Source organism: Chiloscyllium punctatum, chromosome 14 (assembly GCF_047496795.1).
Source record: "Chiloscyllium punctatum isolate Juve2018m chromosome 14, sChiPun1.3, whole genome shotgun sequence".
Taxonomy (NCBI): Eukaryota; Metazoa; Chordata; class Chondrichthyes; order Orectolobiformes; family Hemiscylliidae; genus Chiloscyllium; species Chiloscyllium punctatum.
The window spans coordinates 44,794,020-44,812,854 of NC_092752.1; the positions used below are offsets into that span (position 1 = coordinate 44,794,020).

At 41.5% G+C, this 18,835-nt stretch overlaps 2 protein-coding genes across 3 annotated transcripts in view; both read right to left on the bottom strand.

Moving 5' to 3' along the window:
* tdo2a (tryptophan 2,3-dioxygenase a) overlaps positions 1–18,835 on the bottom strand; it is a 103,581-nt gene that overhangs the window by 58,588 nt on the left and 26,158 nt on the right. For both annotated transcript variants that reach the window (XM_072584274.1, XM_072584275.1), the window contains exon 5: positions 12,578–12,705. In XM_072584274.1, coding sequence (XP_072440375.1) covers positions 12,578–12,705 — 128 coding nt within the window. The remainder of the gene's footprint in view (positions 1–12,577; positions 12,706–18,835) is intronic.
* On the bottom strand, positions 9,122–10,455 carry LOC140485487 (uncharacterized). Its single transcript, XM_072583684.1, has 2 exons — positions 9,461–10,455; positions 9,122–9,333 (listed from the first exon to the last, which is right to left on the bottom strand). The coding sequence occupies exons 1-2, from the start codon at positions 10,233–10,235 to the stop codon at positions 9,272–9,274; spliced, it is 837 nt and encodes a 278-aa protein (XP_072439785.1). The 5' UTR covers positions 10,236–10,455; the 3' UTR covers positions 9,122–9,271.

An 18,835-nucleotide genomic window follows, 5' to 3' on the forward strand; every position in this document is an offset into this window, starting at 1 on the left:
GCTGCGTTTAGTCCATATCCATCCATATGTATCCTACCCATGTACCTGTCTAAGTGGTTCTTCAATAACAAAACTATATTCATTTCCACCACTGTTCTGGCAGCCCATTCCAGACACTCACCACCCTCTGTGTAAAGAAAATTACCCGTCTGGATCCTTTGGTATCTTTCCCCTCTCACCTTAAACCTATATCCTCTAGTTTTAGACTCCCTTACCATGGGAAAAAGCTGTTGGCTATCTACCTTATCTATGCCTCTCATGATTTTATAGACCTCTATAAGGTCATGCCTCAGTCTCTTACATTTCAGGGAAAAAGTCCCAGTCTATCCAACCTCTCTTTATAGCTCAAACCTTCCATTCCAGGTAACATCCTAGTAAATCTTTTCTGCACTCTTTCTAGGTTAATAAATTCCTTTATGGGTGACTAGAACTGCATGCAGTACTCTAAAAGTGGACTCACCAATTACTTTTATAGTCCCAACTCCTATACTCAGTGCTCTGACTGATGAAAACAAGCATATTGAAACCTTTTAACACCACCCTGCCTACCTGTGACTCCACTTTCAAGGAGCTACAAACTTGTATCCCTAGGTCTCTATTCTACAACACTTCTCATAGCCCTACCATTGACTGTGTAAGGCCTACCCTGGCTTGACTCACTAAATGCAACACCTTGCATTTATATAAATTAAGTTCCATCTGCCATTCCTCAGCCTATTGGTACAGTTGACCAAAATCTCGCTACATTCCCAGATAACCCTCTTCACTGTCCAAATATACCATCAATCTTGGTGTCATCTGCAAATTTGCTCCTAAATCATGCCTCCTAAATTCTTATCCAAATCATTTATCTAAATGACAAATTACTGTGGAACCAACACCAGTCCCTGTGCCACACCTTTGATCACAGGCTTCCAGTCTAAAAAACAACCATCTACCACCACCCTGCGTCATCAATTCTGTATCTAATTGGCTAGCTCTCTCTGGATCCTATGAGATTTGAACTTAGTCAACAACGTACCATGTGGTACCTTGTCAAAGGCCTTGCTAATGTCCATATAGATGTCTACCACATTGCCCTCATCTACTTTCTTGATCACCCCTTCAAAAAAACCCAATCAAATTAGTGAGACACACAAAGCCATGCTGAATATCTCAAATGCCTCTCCAAATGCTTATACATCCTGTCTCTCAGAATCTCCTCTAACAACTGACCCTCCAAAGACATTAGGTTTACCAGTCTGTAGTTCCCAGGCATTTCCCTGCAGCCTTCACATGTTATTTCATGTGTGGTCCCATCACAAAACCATGTAAGTGCAGAAAGATAGAACGAAGAGAGTTGTTATTATTTATAATATGATTGGTTACAGAAAACCCATGTCTTGGGTGGATCACAATATCCATATGCCTGACACAAGATCTACAAAACAAGTTCTCTAATCTAAGCTTCACCATGGCAAGCAGTTAACAGGACAGCAGAGAAAATGCTCCAAGGACACCTTTAAAGCCTCTATGAGATAAATACAATATCCCTGCCAACTCATAGGAATCTCCAGTCCAAGACCAACAACTTGGAGAAAAAAACCTTCACCAAGCTACCAACCATCATGAGCATCTTTGACAAGCAAGCATCCCGTCCACCCACTTGGTAAAGCCAAGATTACTCCCCGTCCTGCATCTGTATGTGCAGATCCAGTATTGGATTGTTTAATCACTTCTAAACAACTCAAACATGAAATCCTTTGTCCCAAGGGTTACCTAAGAAGAAGATACTCACACATTACAAATATGTCTGAGCATTGTCTGGGAAAAACTACCACGTCCTCATTTGTGGAACATATACAGACCTTTAGGAAAACAGGAGAGAAAGAAAGGTAAAAACATCTACCAATCTATATACTCTCAAGGAGTTCACAAGTAATTATATAAGTACAGATACATTTTTCAGGCTTTCGTTTAAAAAAAACTCTTTTTGCTATTCCCAATTTTATTCTCAACAGTTTTGCTCCAGTAGTTTTATGAATAAGAGGCACTGAGAAGATGTGAGTTTGGCAATGATTTAAACTATATGTTCCATTTGAATGCTGAGGCGTGGGTAGGCAAAGGATAGAATGTCAGGAAAGTAAAAATATGTGAAGGATCGGAATGGGTAGTAGAATTCATGAAAAGATTGACATGCAACCGTTTGAGAAATGGAATCCTGAATCATCATTGGTTCAGTGTTTAGTAACCTTTCCTTGCCACATTCTTTCTTTTCTGATACTTCCTGTTTTATCTGGACAGAGATTTCTTGTTGGAGTTTTGACTCTGTTGTGCCAAATTAGAGAGAAGTCCTCATGTAGAAGGATCTCCACTCTGACAAGTGCCCACTCCGTGTGATATGCCTCGTTGTTAGGACTTCCTGATTCTTGTGGTCATATTGATCATCTCTTTCCTCAAAACAGATTGTGCTCAGTTTGATGTTACAATTATTTTTGAGCTTTCAAGCCTACCACAGATTCTGCCCTCGTGTGTGTACACCGATTTATGCCATTACTCTGCATAGGAACCAGAGATATTCTTGTCCAATCATTTTTATAACAGGTAAACTTTTCATTAACACTCATCTCAAGTAGTTGTTGAATTTTTCCTTACCCTAACAAATTTAAACTATGAACAAGGCATTAGGAACATAAAAGAGGCTACTTAGCCCTTCATACCTGTAACACCATTCAAAGAGATTGTAGATTGTATGTGGCCTAATTCCAATGACTACCTTTGCCTAATACATCCAGCAAACAAAGAAAATATACCACTTTCAGATGTAAAATTAAGAATTGATTCTTCCATTTAAATTTTTGGACTTTCTATGCTGTAAACCTGATCTAAGTTAACCTGACAGCAATACTATTTTTTGTCAGTATACTATGCTGATACACTTCTTTCCCTTCTGACATGATGGGCTTGGGCAACTACCCAGACAGCAGTAGGCACACAACAACTGCATTGCTGTGACATAATGTATGTATACCTTCGAGGGAGGATATCTTAAACTGTTATTGTTTATCATCACCATTTCATATACCATCTATCATTGATGTATATTTGTTGTCTGCTTTGATACCTTTAGTATCCAAAGCATCCTCCTGTATGGCAGCTTGTTGACTATATATAACCCAGGTGAGCTGCTTGTTTTGTTGTATGAATTGACCACTGTTTGTGACTTTGTCCTATTGCCTGAGCTGGACATAACGTTGCAGTATTTTTCTCGGAACCTGGGTATTCATAAGAAAATCTTAAACTCTGATGCTTTCTCGTGATTCTCATTGATGATGCTCTTTACTTTTCTTCTTCTTTTTCTCCATCCTTCTTTCCAGAAATGCATTCTGTGGTTAGGTGGTAAGAATGTGTGGGGGAAGCACTATGTGGATCTGTCTCCCAGTCATAAGAGCTTCCAGTCAGGTTAAACCATTGACTAGAGCAATTGTATATAGATCTAAATATCCATGGGTATCCAAATATCTGAGCAAGCAGCTTTCTGGTGAGTAATCATGGACTTCACCATTTGGACAGTGTATTCACAGAAAAGTCATTTGACTGAGGATATTGAGGAGAAAAGGTCATGTATTGAAGGCCCTACTTTCTGCACCAAAAACGCTTAATAGAATAAACAAAGAGCAATACAGCACAGGAACTGACCTTTCGGCCTTCCAAGCCTCTGCTGGCATATTTCATACAGTGTACAGTTCTGGTCACCCTGCTTTAGGAAGGATATTATTACACTTGAGAGGGTCCAAAAGAGAAAAGATTTCCCAGGATGTGGCCGACTGCAGTGTTTGAGTTAAAAGAACAGGCTGGAGTGTAGGAGGTGGAGGGGTGACCTTGTAGAGGTTTATAAAATCAAGAGGAGGAGATAAGGTGAATGGAAAAGTTCTTTTCCCTCGGGTAAGTGAGTTCAAAATGAGAGAGCATATTTTTAAGGTGAGAGGAGAAAGATTTAAAAGGGACCTGAGGGGCAATATTTTTACACAGAGGTTGGTTGATATGTGGAACAAACTGCCAGAGTTGGTTGTGGGTATGATTACAACATTTAGAAGACATTTGTATAGGTACATGAACAGAAAAAGTTTAGCGGGATATGGGCTAAATGCAGGCAAATGGGGCTAGTTTAGCTTGGGAAACTTGGTCAGTACAGATGAGTTGTACCGAAGGGTCTGCTTCTATGTTTTGTGACTCTTTGATTCTATAAGAGATAATCTAACCACTGTCCCTTGGCATTCAGTGGTACCTCCATCATTGAATTCTCCACTACCAACATCGTTGGGGTTGCCATTCACCAAAAACTCAATTGTCTTGCACATCCTATTGAAGGATGTTGTGAAACCTGAAGGGTTCAGAAAGATTTACAAAGATGTTATCAGAGTTGAAGGATTTGAGCTATAGGGAGAGGCTGAAAGGTGTTAACCCAGAAGCATCAGAGACATTATAAAATCATGAGGAGCATGGACGGGATAAATAGAGAAGGTCTTTTCTCTGGGCTGAGGGAGTCCAGAACTAGAGTGCATAGGTTTATGGTGAGAGGAGAAAGATATAAAAGGGACCTAAGGGGCAGCTTTTTCACGCAGAGGGTGGTGCTTATATGGAGTGAGCTGCCAGAGGAAGTGGTGGAGGCTGGTACATTTACAACATTCAAAAAGCATCTGGATGGGTATATGAATAGGAAAGGTTTCAAGGGTTAAATGCTGGCAAATGGGATTCGGTTAGGTTGGGATATCTCGTTGGCATGGACAAGTTGGACCGAAGGGTCTGTTTCCATGCTGTACATCTCTATGACTTTATGACTCTATGACTCTAACTGTCTTCACTTACAGGATCCATATCCATCTATTCCATTCCTATTCATGTATTCCTCCAGGTGTTTCTTGAATGCTGCTATTGTGTCTGCTTCCACCCCCTCCTCTGGCAACACTTTCCTGGTACTCACCACCCTTTGTGTGAAAACTTGCCTTGCACACCTCTTTTAAACTTCCCCTTTCCCTTGCAACTTAAACTTGTATTCCCTACTAAATGACTCCTCCACCCTGGGAAAAAGCCTCATATTTAGTTTCTATCCATTCCCAACCTTATAAACTTCTATCAGGTGACCCCTCAACTTGTTTTCCTCCAGAATATTTATGTAGGTCACGAACAGCAGAGGTCCCAGCACTACTCCCTATGGGATACCCACTTGTCACAGCACTCCATTCCCCTGCTACCCTCTGTCAACCTATGATTAAGCCAGTTCTATATCCATTTTGCCAGCTCCCCCCAATACCATGTGATTTCAACTTTTGTACCAGTCTGCCATGATGGAACTTATCAAAGATTTTACTGAAGTCCATGCGGACAGCATTGACCGTTTTCCCCTCATCAATCATCTTCAACAAAAAAACCCAATCATGTTCATGAGGCATTACCTCCCCCACAGTAAACCAATGCTGTTTATTGTTAATCAGTCTATTTGCTTCCAAATGCATGTAGATCTTGTCCCAGAGAAACTTTTCCAATAATTTCCCTACCACCAATGTGAGGCTAACAAGCTTTAAATTCCTGGATTATTCCTGTTATCCTTCTTAAACAATGGAACGTTTTAGCTATCCTCCAGTCTTCTGGGACCTCACAATGAGGATACAAATATGTCTGTCAATGTTCCAGCCATTTGTTCTCTTGCCTCCCTAAATATTCTGAGATAGATCCCATCAGGACCTGGGACTTATCTATCTTAATACTTTTTAAGATGCACAACGCCTCTACCTTTCTAATAGCACCTTGACTTTGAGATTCAACACTCCCTTCCCTGAGATCATGCTCCAACAGTTTCTTCTCTTTGGAAAATACTGACACAAAGTATTTGTTTAAGAATATGGCAGTTAATTGGTTGCATGACTGATATCTTTGATTTGTCTCAGAAAAAAAGAGAATTTGGTGAAACAGTCAGTTACCAGAATGTGATCGTGTTCTTGAGCATGGAAAATATCAATCACAACCTTGCAGCATAGCTCATAAGGAATCTCCTGTGTAATGAACTTTTTCTTTGATTGTTAAAGTTGATTGAGTTCACATTTTTAGATGACTTGGTCAATGTCCTTATCAATACTAGACTAATACATGAATCTTTTGGATTTTTTCTTCATCTTTGTGACTTCTCTGTATAACTTGATTTAGGTCTTGTGGAATAATCACTTGTTTGTCTCTGAAACCTATGAGATCCTAGTTCATCTCTGAATGACTGGAAAGAATATGCTTGCTTAGGACCTGCTGAATGTATTCAGGCTGCTTATCGAGCAGTTAGGGCGGCACATCATCAGATGCAGCTTGCTGAACCAGATGTGTTTTTCCAACAAACAACAATGGATTCATGGTCATTATTTAGACTGAATGAGATGAATATGAAGGCCATCTTTTAACTCAGATTCAATAATATCCACTTGTAGGTCTAGATGAATATCCTTGTTCTTAGTAATGTTTCGAATTGTCTAAGATCATTGTAATGTGTCATTCATGAGTCTTATTTGCATTGTGCATCAAAACTGTACTCTTGAGTTTTTACAAGTAGATGTAATCTTGGTGGTACGCTTCAGAGGTTTTTGACAGATCAGCTCCAACAATTTATTATCAGCATGAACAACAAAATGTTTACTGACTAAGTAGCAGCAAGGCTGGTAAAACATGATGATTTTTACAACAAAAAAACAATGTGGGAGTGAGAGTGCTGAGGATGTTGTAAAGAAGCATTAGGGCAATTGAGGGAAGTTAAGTGAATGGGCAAATTTTGCAACCCCAGCCTCCACTTTTAGAAATTTGTTCCACAAAGATATATACAGTTAGCATAAATACACCAGAATATTTTTCAATCTTTTAAAATATTTTATCATAAAGCAAGTCTTTCCTTCAATTTTTTTATCACACTTTGGAAGGAGATGCATCCCAGAAAGGTATTGGAGCATATTTATTGCAATGTGATTGATCCTAATGTCCTCTCAACAGCTCAGGCAAACCATTCCAAACATAGAAGGGGAAACACTCTCGCTTCTAGGAAACTGCCTAGTTTTTCAAATACAAAGATTCCACAAATATATCAAAATTAGGAGCAGAAGAAAGCCTATTTGAGTCTGTTTGTCATTCAAAACACTCATTGCCAATCCTTGTCTCAATGCCATACTCACGCTCTCTTCCCAGACAACCTTGACATAATTAGTTTGTAGAATACTATTTGTTTCTTCCTTAAATATGTTCAGTAACTGGAGTGTCAATCATGTACAGATGTTTGCTTTTTATCCACATTATACTGCATTGTGTTCTTCAAAATGTCAGAATAAGAACCCATGATCTTGTGCAGTGCTTTTTATGTTCTTGCTTCTTGTTTTTTTTTTAACCCTGATGGTAGCTGCTTTAAATATTGCAGGCAATATTTATGCAAAAAAAGAGAATGAGTTATGATATTGCATGCACTTTTTCTCTCTGTCTTTGTGCCTTTTTCATGGAGTAAGGTAGATGAACAAACTGATTACTGAGAACAGGGAAGCTGTTTCGATATATAAACAGTTTTTCTCTTCTTTTCGCCCTAATGTCTAATTGAGAATCACTGTCTGAGGATGGAGCTGCCCTTTCAGCATTAATTTTTTTTAAAGACAGGCACTGTTACTTTTCTTTTAGGAGAAGTATTTAGATTAGATTAGATTACTTACAGTATGGAAACAGGCCCTTCGGCCCAACAAGCCCACACCGCCCCGCCGAAGCGTAACCCACCCATACCCCTACATCTACCTGACACTACGGGCAATTTAGCATGGCCAATCCACCTAACCTGCACATCTTTGGACTGTGGGAGGAAACCGGAGCACCCGGAGGAAACCCACGCAGACACGGGGAGAACGTGCAAACTCCACACAGTCAGTCGCCTGAGGGCGTACGTTTATGGAGAGAGGAGAAAGACATAAAAGGCGCCTAAGTGGCAATGTTTTCTTGCAGAGGGTGGTGTGTGTCTGGAATGAGCTGCCAGAGGAAGTGGTGGAGGGTGGTATAATTACAACATGTAAAAGGCATCTGGATGTGTATCTGAATAGGAAGGGTTTAGAGGGATATTGGCCAAGTGCTGGCAACTGGGACTAGATTAGGTTAGGATATCTGGTCAGCATGGATGAGTTGGACCAAACAGTCTGTACATCTCCATGAATCTATTATATGTAAAGGGTAACAGGGATAATCCAGTAATTTACAGGCCTGTGAGCCTCATGGCAGTGGAAAAGATTCTCAGGGAGAAGATCTATACGCATTTAGAAGCAAATGGACTGAAGACCGAAAAACAGCATAATTTTGTGCACAGGTTTAATTGGAAGCACACTAGCTTTCGGAGCGATGTTCCTTCATCAGGTGATTGTGGAGGGCTCGATCGTAACACAGAATTTATAGCAAAAATTTGCAGTGTGCTGTAACTGAAATTATACATTGAAGAATTGATTGTCTGTTCAGCCTTTCATCTGTTAGAATACAGCGATAGTTTCACTTCTTTCATGTGTAAATCACAAAACCCTTTTTTAAAAGTAGCATTCTTGGGTTAGCTGTTAACAATGGTGATAGCTAGACAATATGTTGAAGGTGTTAGCCCCCTGTGTTCTCTGTCTATGACCTGATGTTTAGATTGATTCTAATCTAAAAAGTGAGATAACAGAGTTTTACATTAATTCATGCAGTTTTTGAGCAAAGTGCAATGTAACTCTGCAAGTACAAATTCACCCCACAAAATATATATGTGCATGTGGGTCTTTGTCTGTGTGTTTGTGTGTGTGTGTGTGTGTGTGTGTCTGGGGTGAGGGTTGTGAGTGTGAGAAAAGTGTGTGTGTGTGTGTAGTGAGTGCAGAGTGTCTTAAGTCTGTGAGGGGGTGCATGTGTCAGTGTGGGAGTGTTTGTGTGTCTATAAGGGTGTGTGTGGGTGTCTGTGTGCGCGTCTGTGTGTACCTGTGTCTGTGTGTATGTGAGAGTGTGTGTGTGCAGGAATATCTGTGTGTGTGTGTATAGTGCAATGGTGATCACCCGTAATGTGACATGAACCCAAGATCCCGGTTGAGGCCCTCCCTAATGGTACCGAACTTAGCTATCAGCCTCTGCTCGGCCACTTTCCTCTGCTGCCTGTCCCGAAGTCCACCTTGGAGGATGGTCACCCGAAGGTCTGAGGCTGAATGTCCTGCACCACTGAAGTGTTCCCCAACTGGGAGGGAGCCCTCCTGTCTGTTGATTGTTGTGCGGTGCCCATTCATCCTTTGCCATAGCCTTTGCTTGGTTTCCCCAATGTACCATGCCTCCAGGCATCCTTGCCTGCAACGTATAAGATAGACAACGTTGGCTGAGTCACATGAGTACCTGCCATGTACAAGGTGGGAGGTGTCCCCACTTGTAATGGTGGTATCTATGTCCACAATCTGACACGTCTTGGAGCACCTACCGTGACAGGGTTGTATGGAGTCGTCCTGACACCCGGACAGCTTGCTATGAACAATGATCTGTTTGAGGTTTGACGGTTGTTTAAAGGCAAGTAATGGAGGTGTGGGGAAGGTCTTGGTGAGGTGCTCATCCTCATTGATAATGTGTTGCAGGTCACGAAGAACATGGCATAATCTTTCAGCCCCTGGGAAGTACTGAACAACGAAGGGTACCCTGTCAGTTGCAGCACGTGTCTGTCTCCTGATGAGGTCATTACAGTTCCTTGCTGTGGCACGTCGGAACTGGCGGTTGATGAGTTGAGCATCGTACCCCGTTCTTGTGAGGGCATCCCTGAGTACTTCCAGGTGTCCGTCATGTTCCTCCTCATCTGAGCAGATCTGGTGTATGCGTAGGGCTTGTCCATAGGGGATGGCTGTTTTAATATGTTTTGGGTGAAAGCTGGAGAAGTGTAGCATTGTGAGGTTGTCTGTGGGTTTGTGGTAGAGTGTGGTGCTGAGGTGCCCATCCTTGATGGAGACGCATGTGTCCAAGAATGAGACAGACAGTCGAGAGTAGTCCATGGTGAGTTTGATGGTGGGATGAAACTTGTTGATGTCACTGTGTAGTTTTATCAGTGACTCCTCGCCGTGGGTCCAGAGGAAGAAAATGTCATCAATGTACCTGGTGTATAATGTTGGTTGGAGATCCTGCACAGAGAAGAAATCTTGTTCGAACCTGTGCATAAAAATGTTGGCATATTGGGGTGCAAATTTGGTCTCCATGTGACAGGTACTCATGTGACTGTGGGGGAGTGGAAGACTGACACTAGTGGTATTCCACAGGGATCAGTTCTGGGACCTCTGCTGTTCACGGTCTACTTAAGTGATTTGGAGGATAATGTGGCTGGTCTAATTAGTAAGTTTGCAGACGATATAAATATTGGTGGAGTTGCAGATACTGAGGAAGGTTGTCAGAGGATACAGCAGGATATAGATCCATTGGAGGCACGGGCAAAAAAATGGCAGATGGGGTTTAATCCAGCCAGTTATGAGGTGATGCATTTGGAAGGTCAAGTACAAGTGGAAATTATTAGGAGTATTGATATCCAGAGGGATCTGGGTGTGCAGGTTCACAGATCACTGAAGGTGGCAATGCAGGTAGGTAAGGTAGTAAAAAAGCTATATATGGCATGCTTGCCTTCATTGGAAGAAGCATTGAGTATAAAGATAGATAATTTATGCTGCAGCTTTATAGAACTTCAGTTAGGCCACACTTGGAATATTGCAAACAGTTCTGGTCACCACACTACCAGAAGAATGTGGATGCCTTGGAGAGGGTAAAGAAAAGGTTTTCCAAGGTGTTGCCTGGTATGGGGGATCTTAGTGATGATGAAGGATAGACTGGGTTTGTTTTCACTGGAACGCAGGAGACTGAGGGTTGACACGATAGAAGTTTATTATATAGAGAATGACATGGATAGAGTGGAAAGCTATTCCCAGGGTGGAGGGGTCAATTAGTAGGGCACACAGATTTAAAGAGTAAGGGGGAATGTTTAAAAGAGATGCGTGAGACACATTTGGCAGACAAAGTGTGGCAAGTGCCTGGAATATGTTGCCAGAGGAGGCGGTGGAAGCAGACACTAGCAGCATTCAAGAAGCACCTAAATGAATGCATGAAAAGGAAGAGAATAGAAGGGTACAGATCCTGTAAGTGAAGACAGTTTTAATATGAAAAGACAAAATGTGTCAGTGACGGAGAGGGCTGAAGGGTCTGGTCCTCTGCTGTGTTGTTGCTTACTCTTTGTCAGCCATTAAGCGCTCCCACTGGCAGCTGTTTATTCTCCAAGGTTGACCTTTACCCTTTCCTTTGTCTCCCTGCTTTTCTCTCACTCTGGGATCCAACTCCACGCATCATTTACCCATCCCCATAGTCCTTCACCTTTGACATAATTTCAGCATCAAAGAAATGCACAGATGTGTCTAGACAGTCTGGAACTAGCCCATCAAAAGTTTAACAGCCTGGACAATTTCCACATGCCTGCAAGTTTTCCAGCATGCTTTCAGTCTGTGACAATCCAGAGACTGGAAGATTTGGATCTTTATATTTCATGGTATTGTAATATGAATAACAGAAGCTTACTTACCTGCAGTTAGCAAAGCAAATCAAATGTAATTCTAACTCTATTTTTTAAGGTTTCACATTAATACAGAAGTGCGTACAGTAGGACTGAAATTTCCTGAAAGCTACACATGTCTTCAAATATATCTCCAGTGAAAGACAGGCAGAATCAATAGTGAAATGAAGGAAGCTTACATACCTAGACACAAGGCCAGGATCATTAGTCATTTAGGGTGCAATTTTTACTGCTCCTCCTTCTCCTCATCTCAAACCTCCGTATGATAATTGCTAGAGTGCAATAGCAGATCCTACATCACTACTATGTCCTGCACCAGACACCTACATGGCTGCAAAAGATCTTCCTTCTGTCTCACAAATATATGTTTGACTGGCTTGAGATTGCTTCAGGCACATGCTAATCTGCCTCCTTCAAGGATTCCTAATGATACATATCTTTCACCTAGGCGTTACATCCAAGAAACTGAATTATCTCAGGGGATAAGTCCTTCACAGGATGATAGCATCATTGGCTAGGGCAGCATTTATTTTCAATTTTCAGTCGCCCAGAGGACAATGGAGTCAGCCATATTGCTGATTCATGTGTAAGTGAGACGAGGTAAAGATGGAAGATTTCCTGCCTAAAGGACATTAGAGAAGCAGATGTTTTTGCTTTAATGAAAATTTGCAGCGGTTATGCGATCTCCAATTTAACAAAATTCAAATTTAGTGATGTGTCACTATGATATTCAAGCCACGTGTCCCAAATATTTGCCTCCGGTTCTAGATTTCTAGCCTAGTAGAAGTTTTCACTGCATTATCACCTCCTCATCAATGTATTAATCAAAACCCAGAAATGTGAAGTCATATGTTCAGAATCTCTAAGGCAGAGGTCTTCATTGCAACAAGTGTGAAAATAAATGCAATCATATATTTTGTAGATAATAAGCAATTGTTTCTTTGCAGTCAAATGCATTACATATAACTTTTCCCCTTATTCGCGATAGTTGCAAATTTTCGCTACCTGAAATCAAAGAAGTCCAGTGCTGTCATAGTCTCCAGAATTGCAAACTGGTCCACCAGAAGCTTAAGGATTATTGCAATTCGATGGATTCTTGAGATCACTTTTAGCATATTCCTTTCGTCTCTCACCTGGAACACATCATTTCATGGGTTGCAAATTAATACCTGTTCTATTTAAAAGGATAATTTGGCATAGTCAAGAAGTGCTGTTTAGTTCAGCCTCCAACATAACAAAAATAAATAAAAGCAATGTTTAGAAGGTAAGTTACTAAAGTTATAGAGTGTCCAAAAGATCTACGCGTTCTTTGTTGCTCTACTAGACACTTAAGCTAAATATTCTAAGTATCAGATTGTCTGAGCAGGTTTCAAATCTGAGGACTGCAGGTACTTGAGATCAGAGTCGAGAGTGTGGTGCTGGAAAAGCACAGCAGGTCAGGCAGTTTCTAAGGAGCAGGAGAATTGACGTTTCGGACATAAGCCCTTCAACAGGAATGAGGCTCATGTCTGAAACCTCGATTCTCCTGCTCCTTGGATGCTGCCTGACCTGCTGTAATTTTCCAGCACCACACTCTCACCCCAGGTTTCAAACCTGTAGTCCTGTCATAGTGGAATTCAAGATCAAATTCAATGTTTCCAGTGCAGAATGACACATGCAGAGTGTATATTATGTCTCGGCTCCTAGATAATCTTCAACAATTAAACTGGTCAAGAAGTGGAAAATGCTTTTCCCTGAATGGCAGTAAGCTTTGTGGTAATCCAGCAATTTAAGAAATGTTGCTGGATTGCTCATGCTTTTGAAACATGTATGAACAATAAGTCTCTGGTGTACTGTTGGGATCCATTACTTGAGTTATTTGTTGCTGACATAAAGAGGGCAACACTTGAAGTGAAGTATGATGGCTTGTGGAGCTGGATAGTTGATGTTTTCTTGTATAAGGGGAAGCAGCAGACCAGCAGACGTTGGGAAGGAGTGGAAATTCCTTGTTCTTCATCAGTGTTTTCAGCACTTTTACACTGTTTGATACTTTTAGCCAGGTATACACTGCAAAGCTGAAAATGATGGTACATTAAATGACTTCTTTGATACTTCAAAATTATGAGAGTCCCTTTTGAGGTGTTCCTCCAATCTGCTGTTCCTCTTCAAAGCTAAGGTTCTGATTTGCTTGCAAATTTCTTGTATATAATCAGATTTTACACACCTGCATGTGTCTTCCTGCAATCCACTTAGAACTTTTAGCTGTGCAGTCATGTAACTTGCAGCATCCAGGTTTTTTTAACCACAAATTTGTCTGGTTAGAAACAGATTAGTACTTTTTTACAAAAATCTACAATGTTATATCTGTCTTTGAGCATGAAAATACAAATACAGTTCCTCTCTATACTCAATAAACATTGAAGAAAGTAAATTTATAATAATAAGTATCATTAAAATATTTCTCAATCAAAGGCAATGGACTGAATCCTCCCATTTTAGGCAAAGTGATTGTTTGCTTAGATTCATGGTAATTGACCTGCTGTGGCCTATTGCCACTGTTATCATATCAATGACAATCCATGAACGTACAAAATAGGAATATAAGTAGTCCCACTTTGCCATTCAATAATATCCTGACTGATCCATTTGAGCTTTAAATCCCACATTCCCATTTACCTGCAATAATCCTTCATTCCTCGGCTGAACAAGAATCTATCTACCTGTATCTGAAAAGTATTCAATACACTTCCTCTACAGCTTTCTGAGTCAGGGAATTACTAAGTCGCAAACATCTGAGAGAAAAAAAAATCTCTTCATCTCACTCCTGGAAGGGTCAAACCTAATTTCAAAAGTGTCTCCATGTTCTGGATTGCTCAAGAGGAAACTTCCGTGGGGCGGCACTGTGGTTAGCACTGCTGCCTCACAGCGCCAGGGTCCCAGGTTTGATACCAGCCTTGGGCGACTGTCTGTGTGGTGTTTGCACATTCTCCCCGTGTCTGCATGAGTTTCCTCCGAGTGCTCCAGTTTCCTCCCACAATCCAAAGATGTGCAGGTTAGGTGAATTGGCCGTGCTAAGATTGCCCATAGCGTTCAGGGATATCAGGTTAGGTGCGTTAGTCAGGGGTAAATGTAGGGGAATGGATCTGAGTGGGATACTCTTCGGAGGGTTCAGTGTGGACTCACTGGGCCGAAGAGCCTGTTTCCACATTGAAGGGATTCTACGGTTATTAAGGCAATTCAATTCTTACACAGTTTGATAAAGTTACCCCTCAGTCTTCTTAAGTCAAGTGAAAACAAGCAAAGCTTGTTTAACTTATCTTCAGAAGACCCTCATTCAAGGGGTTAATCTAGTAAATTTCTCCTGAACCACATCTGATGCATATACATCCTTCCTTAAATAGGTAGAATAAAACTGCACACAGTATGAAATTTATTATCAATGCCCTGCATAACTGAAGCATTATATCCACATTTACCTCTTGATTATTCCTTGAGTATTTGTGACTACCTGCTACCTCTGCATTTTAACAATTATGATTCATGCAAGGTACCCTCTGTACCTTGGTGTTCTGTAGGTTTTTTTTGATTTAGTAATACTAAGTTTTTACCATTTTTGGAGAAGTGAACAACTTCATAGATTCCCATATTATACTACACTTACCAGATATTTGATCCAGACTATCAACATGATAGTCACAAATAGCTCAACGCTGCAGATAGCCGACGCCAACTAGGTTCAGGAAGTACAGGGGATTCAAGTAAAAAAAGAAATGAAGAAATCAAAGAGAAGGAATGAAAATGTATTAGCAAGCCAGATAAAGGAAAATCTAAAGGTGTTTTACCTGTATGTAAAGAGCAAAGGGGTAGTTAAGAAAAATGTGGGACCTATCCGAGATGAGGAAGGAAACTTCTATGAAGATGCAAAGGATATGGGAAGAATTTTAAATGATTATTTTGTCTTTGTATTCACAAAGGAAAGGGATGATGTGGACATAAGTAATTGAATAGGAGTCGTTTGAAATGTTGGTAAAACAATTATAATGACGTAATGAGAGAGCAAGTGTTAGCGAAGTTGGAATCCTTGGAAGTGAATGTGCCACCAGAACCAGATGGATTGTTTCCTAGGATGTTGAAAGAGATCAGGGGGAAACAGCAAGTGATCTGATAATTATTTTTCAATCTTCACTAAACACAAGTGAGGTGCCTGAGGACTAGAGGAATACAAATGTAGTTCCTTTGTTTAAAAAGTGTACAAAGAAAATGACAAACAATAATAGGCCAAGTGGTCTTACTTCAGTATTAGGCAAATCATTAGAATCAATCCTAACTGATTGGATAGTGTCACTAAGAAAAGCATGGACTAGTCAGGGATAGTCAGCATGGCTTTGTTAAGGGAAGATCATGCCTAACAAATTTCATTGAATTCTTTGAGGAATTGGCATCCTCTTGCTTGTAATGTGCTGATAAAATATCTTTGCATTTTCCTGTAAACTCACTTTGCTCCCCTAATATCCTTTTAGCTTGATTCTTATACTTGTCGTCCTCTTCTAAGCTTCATTATTGTTTTCAAAATTTGTCAGTTACTTTTTTTTGCTTTATTATAACCTTTATGCTGTTGGGAATTCTAGATTTGGCAGTACCTTTTGTCTTTGTGGGGACATGACAACAGCATGCCTGTGTAATCTCACCTTTGAGTACCACTCACTGAGTTTCCTTCAAGCAGCTGTAACTAGCTCGGTTTTGCCAGAAATAAAAACAGAAATTGCTGGAAAAGCATAGCAGATCTGGCAGCATCTGTGGACAGAAATTAAAGTTAATGCCATGTGTCCAGTGACCCTTCCTCAGGACACCAGGTCATTTGCCAGATCATTATTCAGCTATTTTAAGTTTCACTTCCCACCCAATTTTGAACTTTTACTCATGTTCTATCTTAATCCGTTTCCATAATAATGTTAAACCTAGCCACCCCAAAAGTGGTCACCCACTTCTTTTTCATTCGCCTGTCCAGTCTCATTTTCTAAGACTAAGTCAAAAGTCACACAGCACCAGGTTATAGTCCAAACAGGTTTATTTGAAATCACAAGCTTTTGGAGACCTGCTCCTTCCTCAAGTAGCTATCTAAGGAAGGAGCAGTGTTCCAAAGGTTTGTGGTTTCAAATAACTATAACTCAGTGTTGTGTGAGTTTTTACTTTGGAGGAAGTGAGGTCTGCAGATGCTGGAGATCAGAGTCAAGAGTGTGTTGCTGGAAAAGCACAGCAGATCAGGCAGCATCCGAGGAGCAGGGGAAATCAACATTTTGGGTCGGATGAAGGGCTCCACCTTGATTTGCCTGACTCGTGACTTTGTCCACTCCAGTCTAACACCAGAAACTCCAAATCATTTCTAAGACTAAACATAGGTTTGTTCCCTCTCTTGGTTGAACTTATGACATGCAAGTGAAAAGAAAGGTTCCCTTGAAAGCAGTTGAAGAACCTTGTACCATCTGTGCCTTTCACACTGATCATATCCCGGCTGATATTTGGATAGCTATATCCCTCAAGTATTATTGCCCTGTTGTTTTAACACTGAGGAATTTGGCAACATAACTGTTCCCTAAACTCTCTCCCACTCTTTAAGGGTCTATAATATACACTTAATAGTGTGGCTACCCCTGAGCCTTTGCATACATTGATCTATCCCTTAGCCAAGTATATTAGTTTACGTCAGTTAGCTCAGCTTTCATGTCTACAAGGAGTCGTACAACACGGAAACCGACTCTTCGGTCCAACAAGTCCATGTCAAACATAATCCCAAACTGAACTACTCCAACCTGCCTGCTCCTGGCTCTACCCCCCAAACCTTTCCTAATCATGTACCTATCTAAATGCCTTTTAAGCATTGTAATTGCGTCCACTAGTTCCTCAGGAAGTTCATTATACACATGAACCACCCTTGGTGTAAAAAGATTGCCCCTCATGTCGTTTTTTAATCTCTGTCCTCTCACCATAAAAATGTGCCCCAGTCTAGAAATTCCCCTTCCTAGGGAAAAAGACGATTACCATTAACTCCATCTATACCTCTCATTATATTTATAAACTTCTGTCAGGTTGTCTCTCAACCTCCTATACGCCAGTGAAAAAAGTCCCAGGCTTTTATTATAACTCAAGCCTTCCATACCTGGCAATATCTTGGCACATCTCTTCTGAGCCCTCTGCAGCTTGATAATATCTTTCCTATAACTAGGTGATCAGAATTGGATTCTGGATTAGTCGTGCTGGAAGAGCACAGCAGTTCAGGCAGCATCCAAGTAGCTTCAAAATCGACGTTTCGGGCAAAAGCCCTTCATCAGGAATAAAGGCAGTGAGCCTGAAGCGTGGAGAGATAAGCTAGAGGAGGGTGGGGGTGGGGAGAAAGTAGCATAGAGTACAATGGGTGAGTGGGGGAGGGGATGAAGGTGATAGGTCAAGGAGGAGAGGGTGGAGTGGATAGGTGGAAAAGAAGATAGGCAGGTAGGACAAGTCCGGACAAGTCATGGAGACAGTTACTGAGCTGGAAGTTTAAAACGAGGGTGAGGTGGGGGAAGGGGAAATGAAGAAACTGTTGAAGTCCACATTGATGCCCTGGAGCTGAAGTATTCCAAGGCAGAAGATGAGGCATTCTTCCTCCAGGCGTCTGGTGGTGAGGGAGCGGCAGTGAAGGAGGCCCAGGACCTCCATGTCCTCGGCAGAGTGGGAGGGGGAGTTGAAATGTTGGGCCACGGGGCGGTGTGGTTGATTGGTGCGGGTGTCCCGGAGATGTTCCCTAAAGCGCTCTGCTAGGAGGCGCCCAGTCTCCCCAATGTAGAGGAGACCGCATTGGGAACAACGGATATAATAAATGATATTAGTGGATGTGCAAGTAAAACTTTGATGGATGTGGAAGGCTCCTTTAGGGCCTTGGATAGAGGTGAGGGAGGAAGTGTGGGTGCAGGTTTTACAGTTCCTGTGGTGGCAGGGGAAAGTGCCAGGATTGGAGGGTGGGTTGTTTGGGGGCGTGGACCTGACCAGGTAGTCGCGGAGGGAACGGTCTTTGCGGAAGGCGGAAAGGGGTGGGGAGGGAAATATATCCCTTGTAGTGGGGTCTGTTTGGAGGTGGCGGAAATGTCGGTGGATGATTTGGTTTATGCGATAGTTGGTAGGGTGGAAGGTGAGCACCAGGGGCGTTCTGTCCTTGTTGGAGGGGTGGGGACTGAGGGCAGAGGCATGGGATGTAGACGAGATGCGTTGGAGGGTATCTTTAACCACGTGGGAAGGGAAATTGCGGTC

What these genes read in the sequence shown, in the direction of transcription:
- LOC140485487 (XM_072583684.1), bottom strand. Translation starts at nt 10,235, where the DNA reads ATGAGTACCTGTCACATGGAGACCAAATTTGCACCCCAATATGCCAAC. An exon ending in CTCCATACAACCCTGTCACG is followed by an intron (nt 9,334 to 9,460) that starts GTAGGTGCTCCA and finishes TATACGTTGCAG; the next exon opens with GCAAGGATGCCTGGAGGCAT.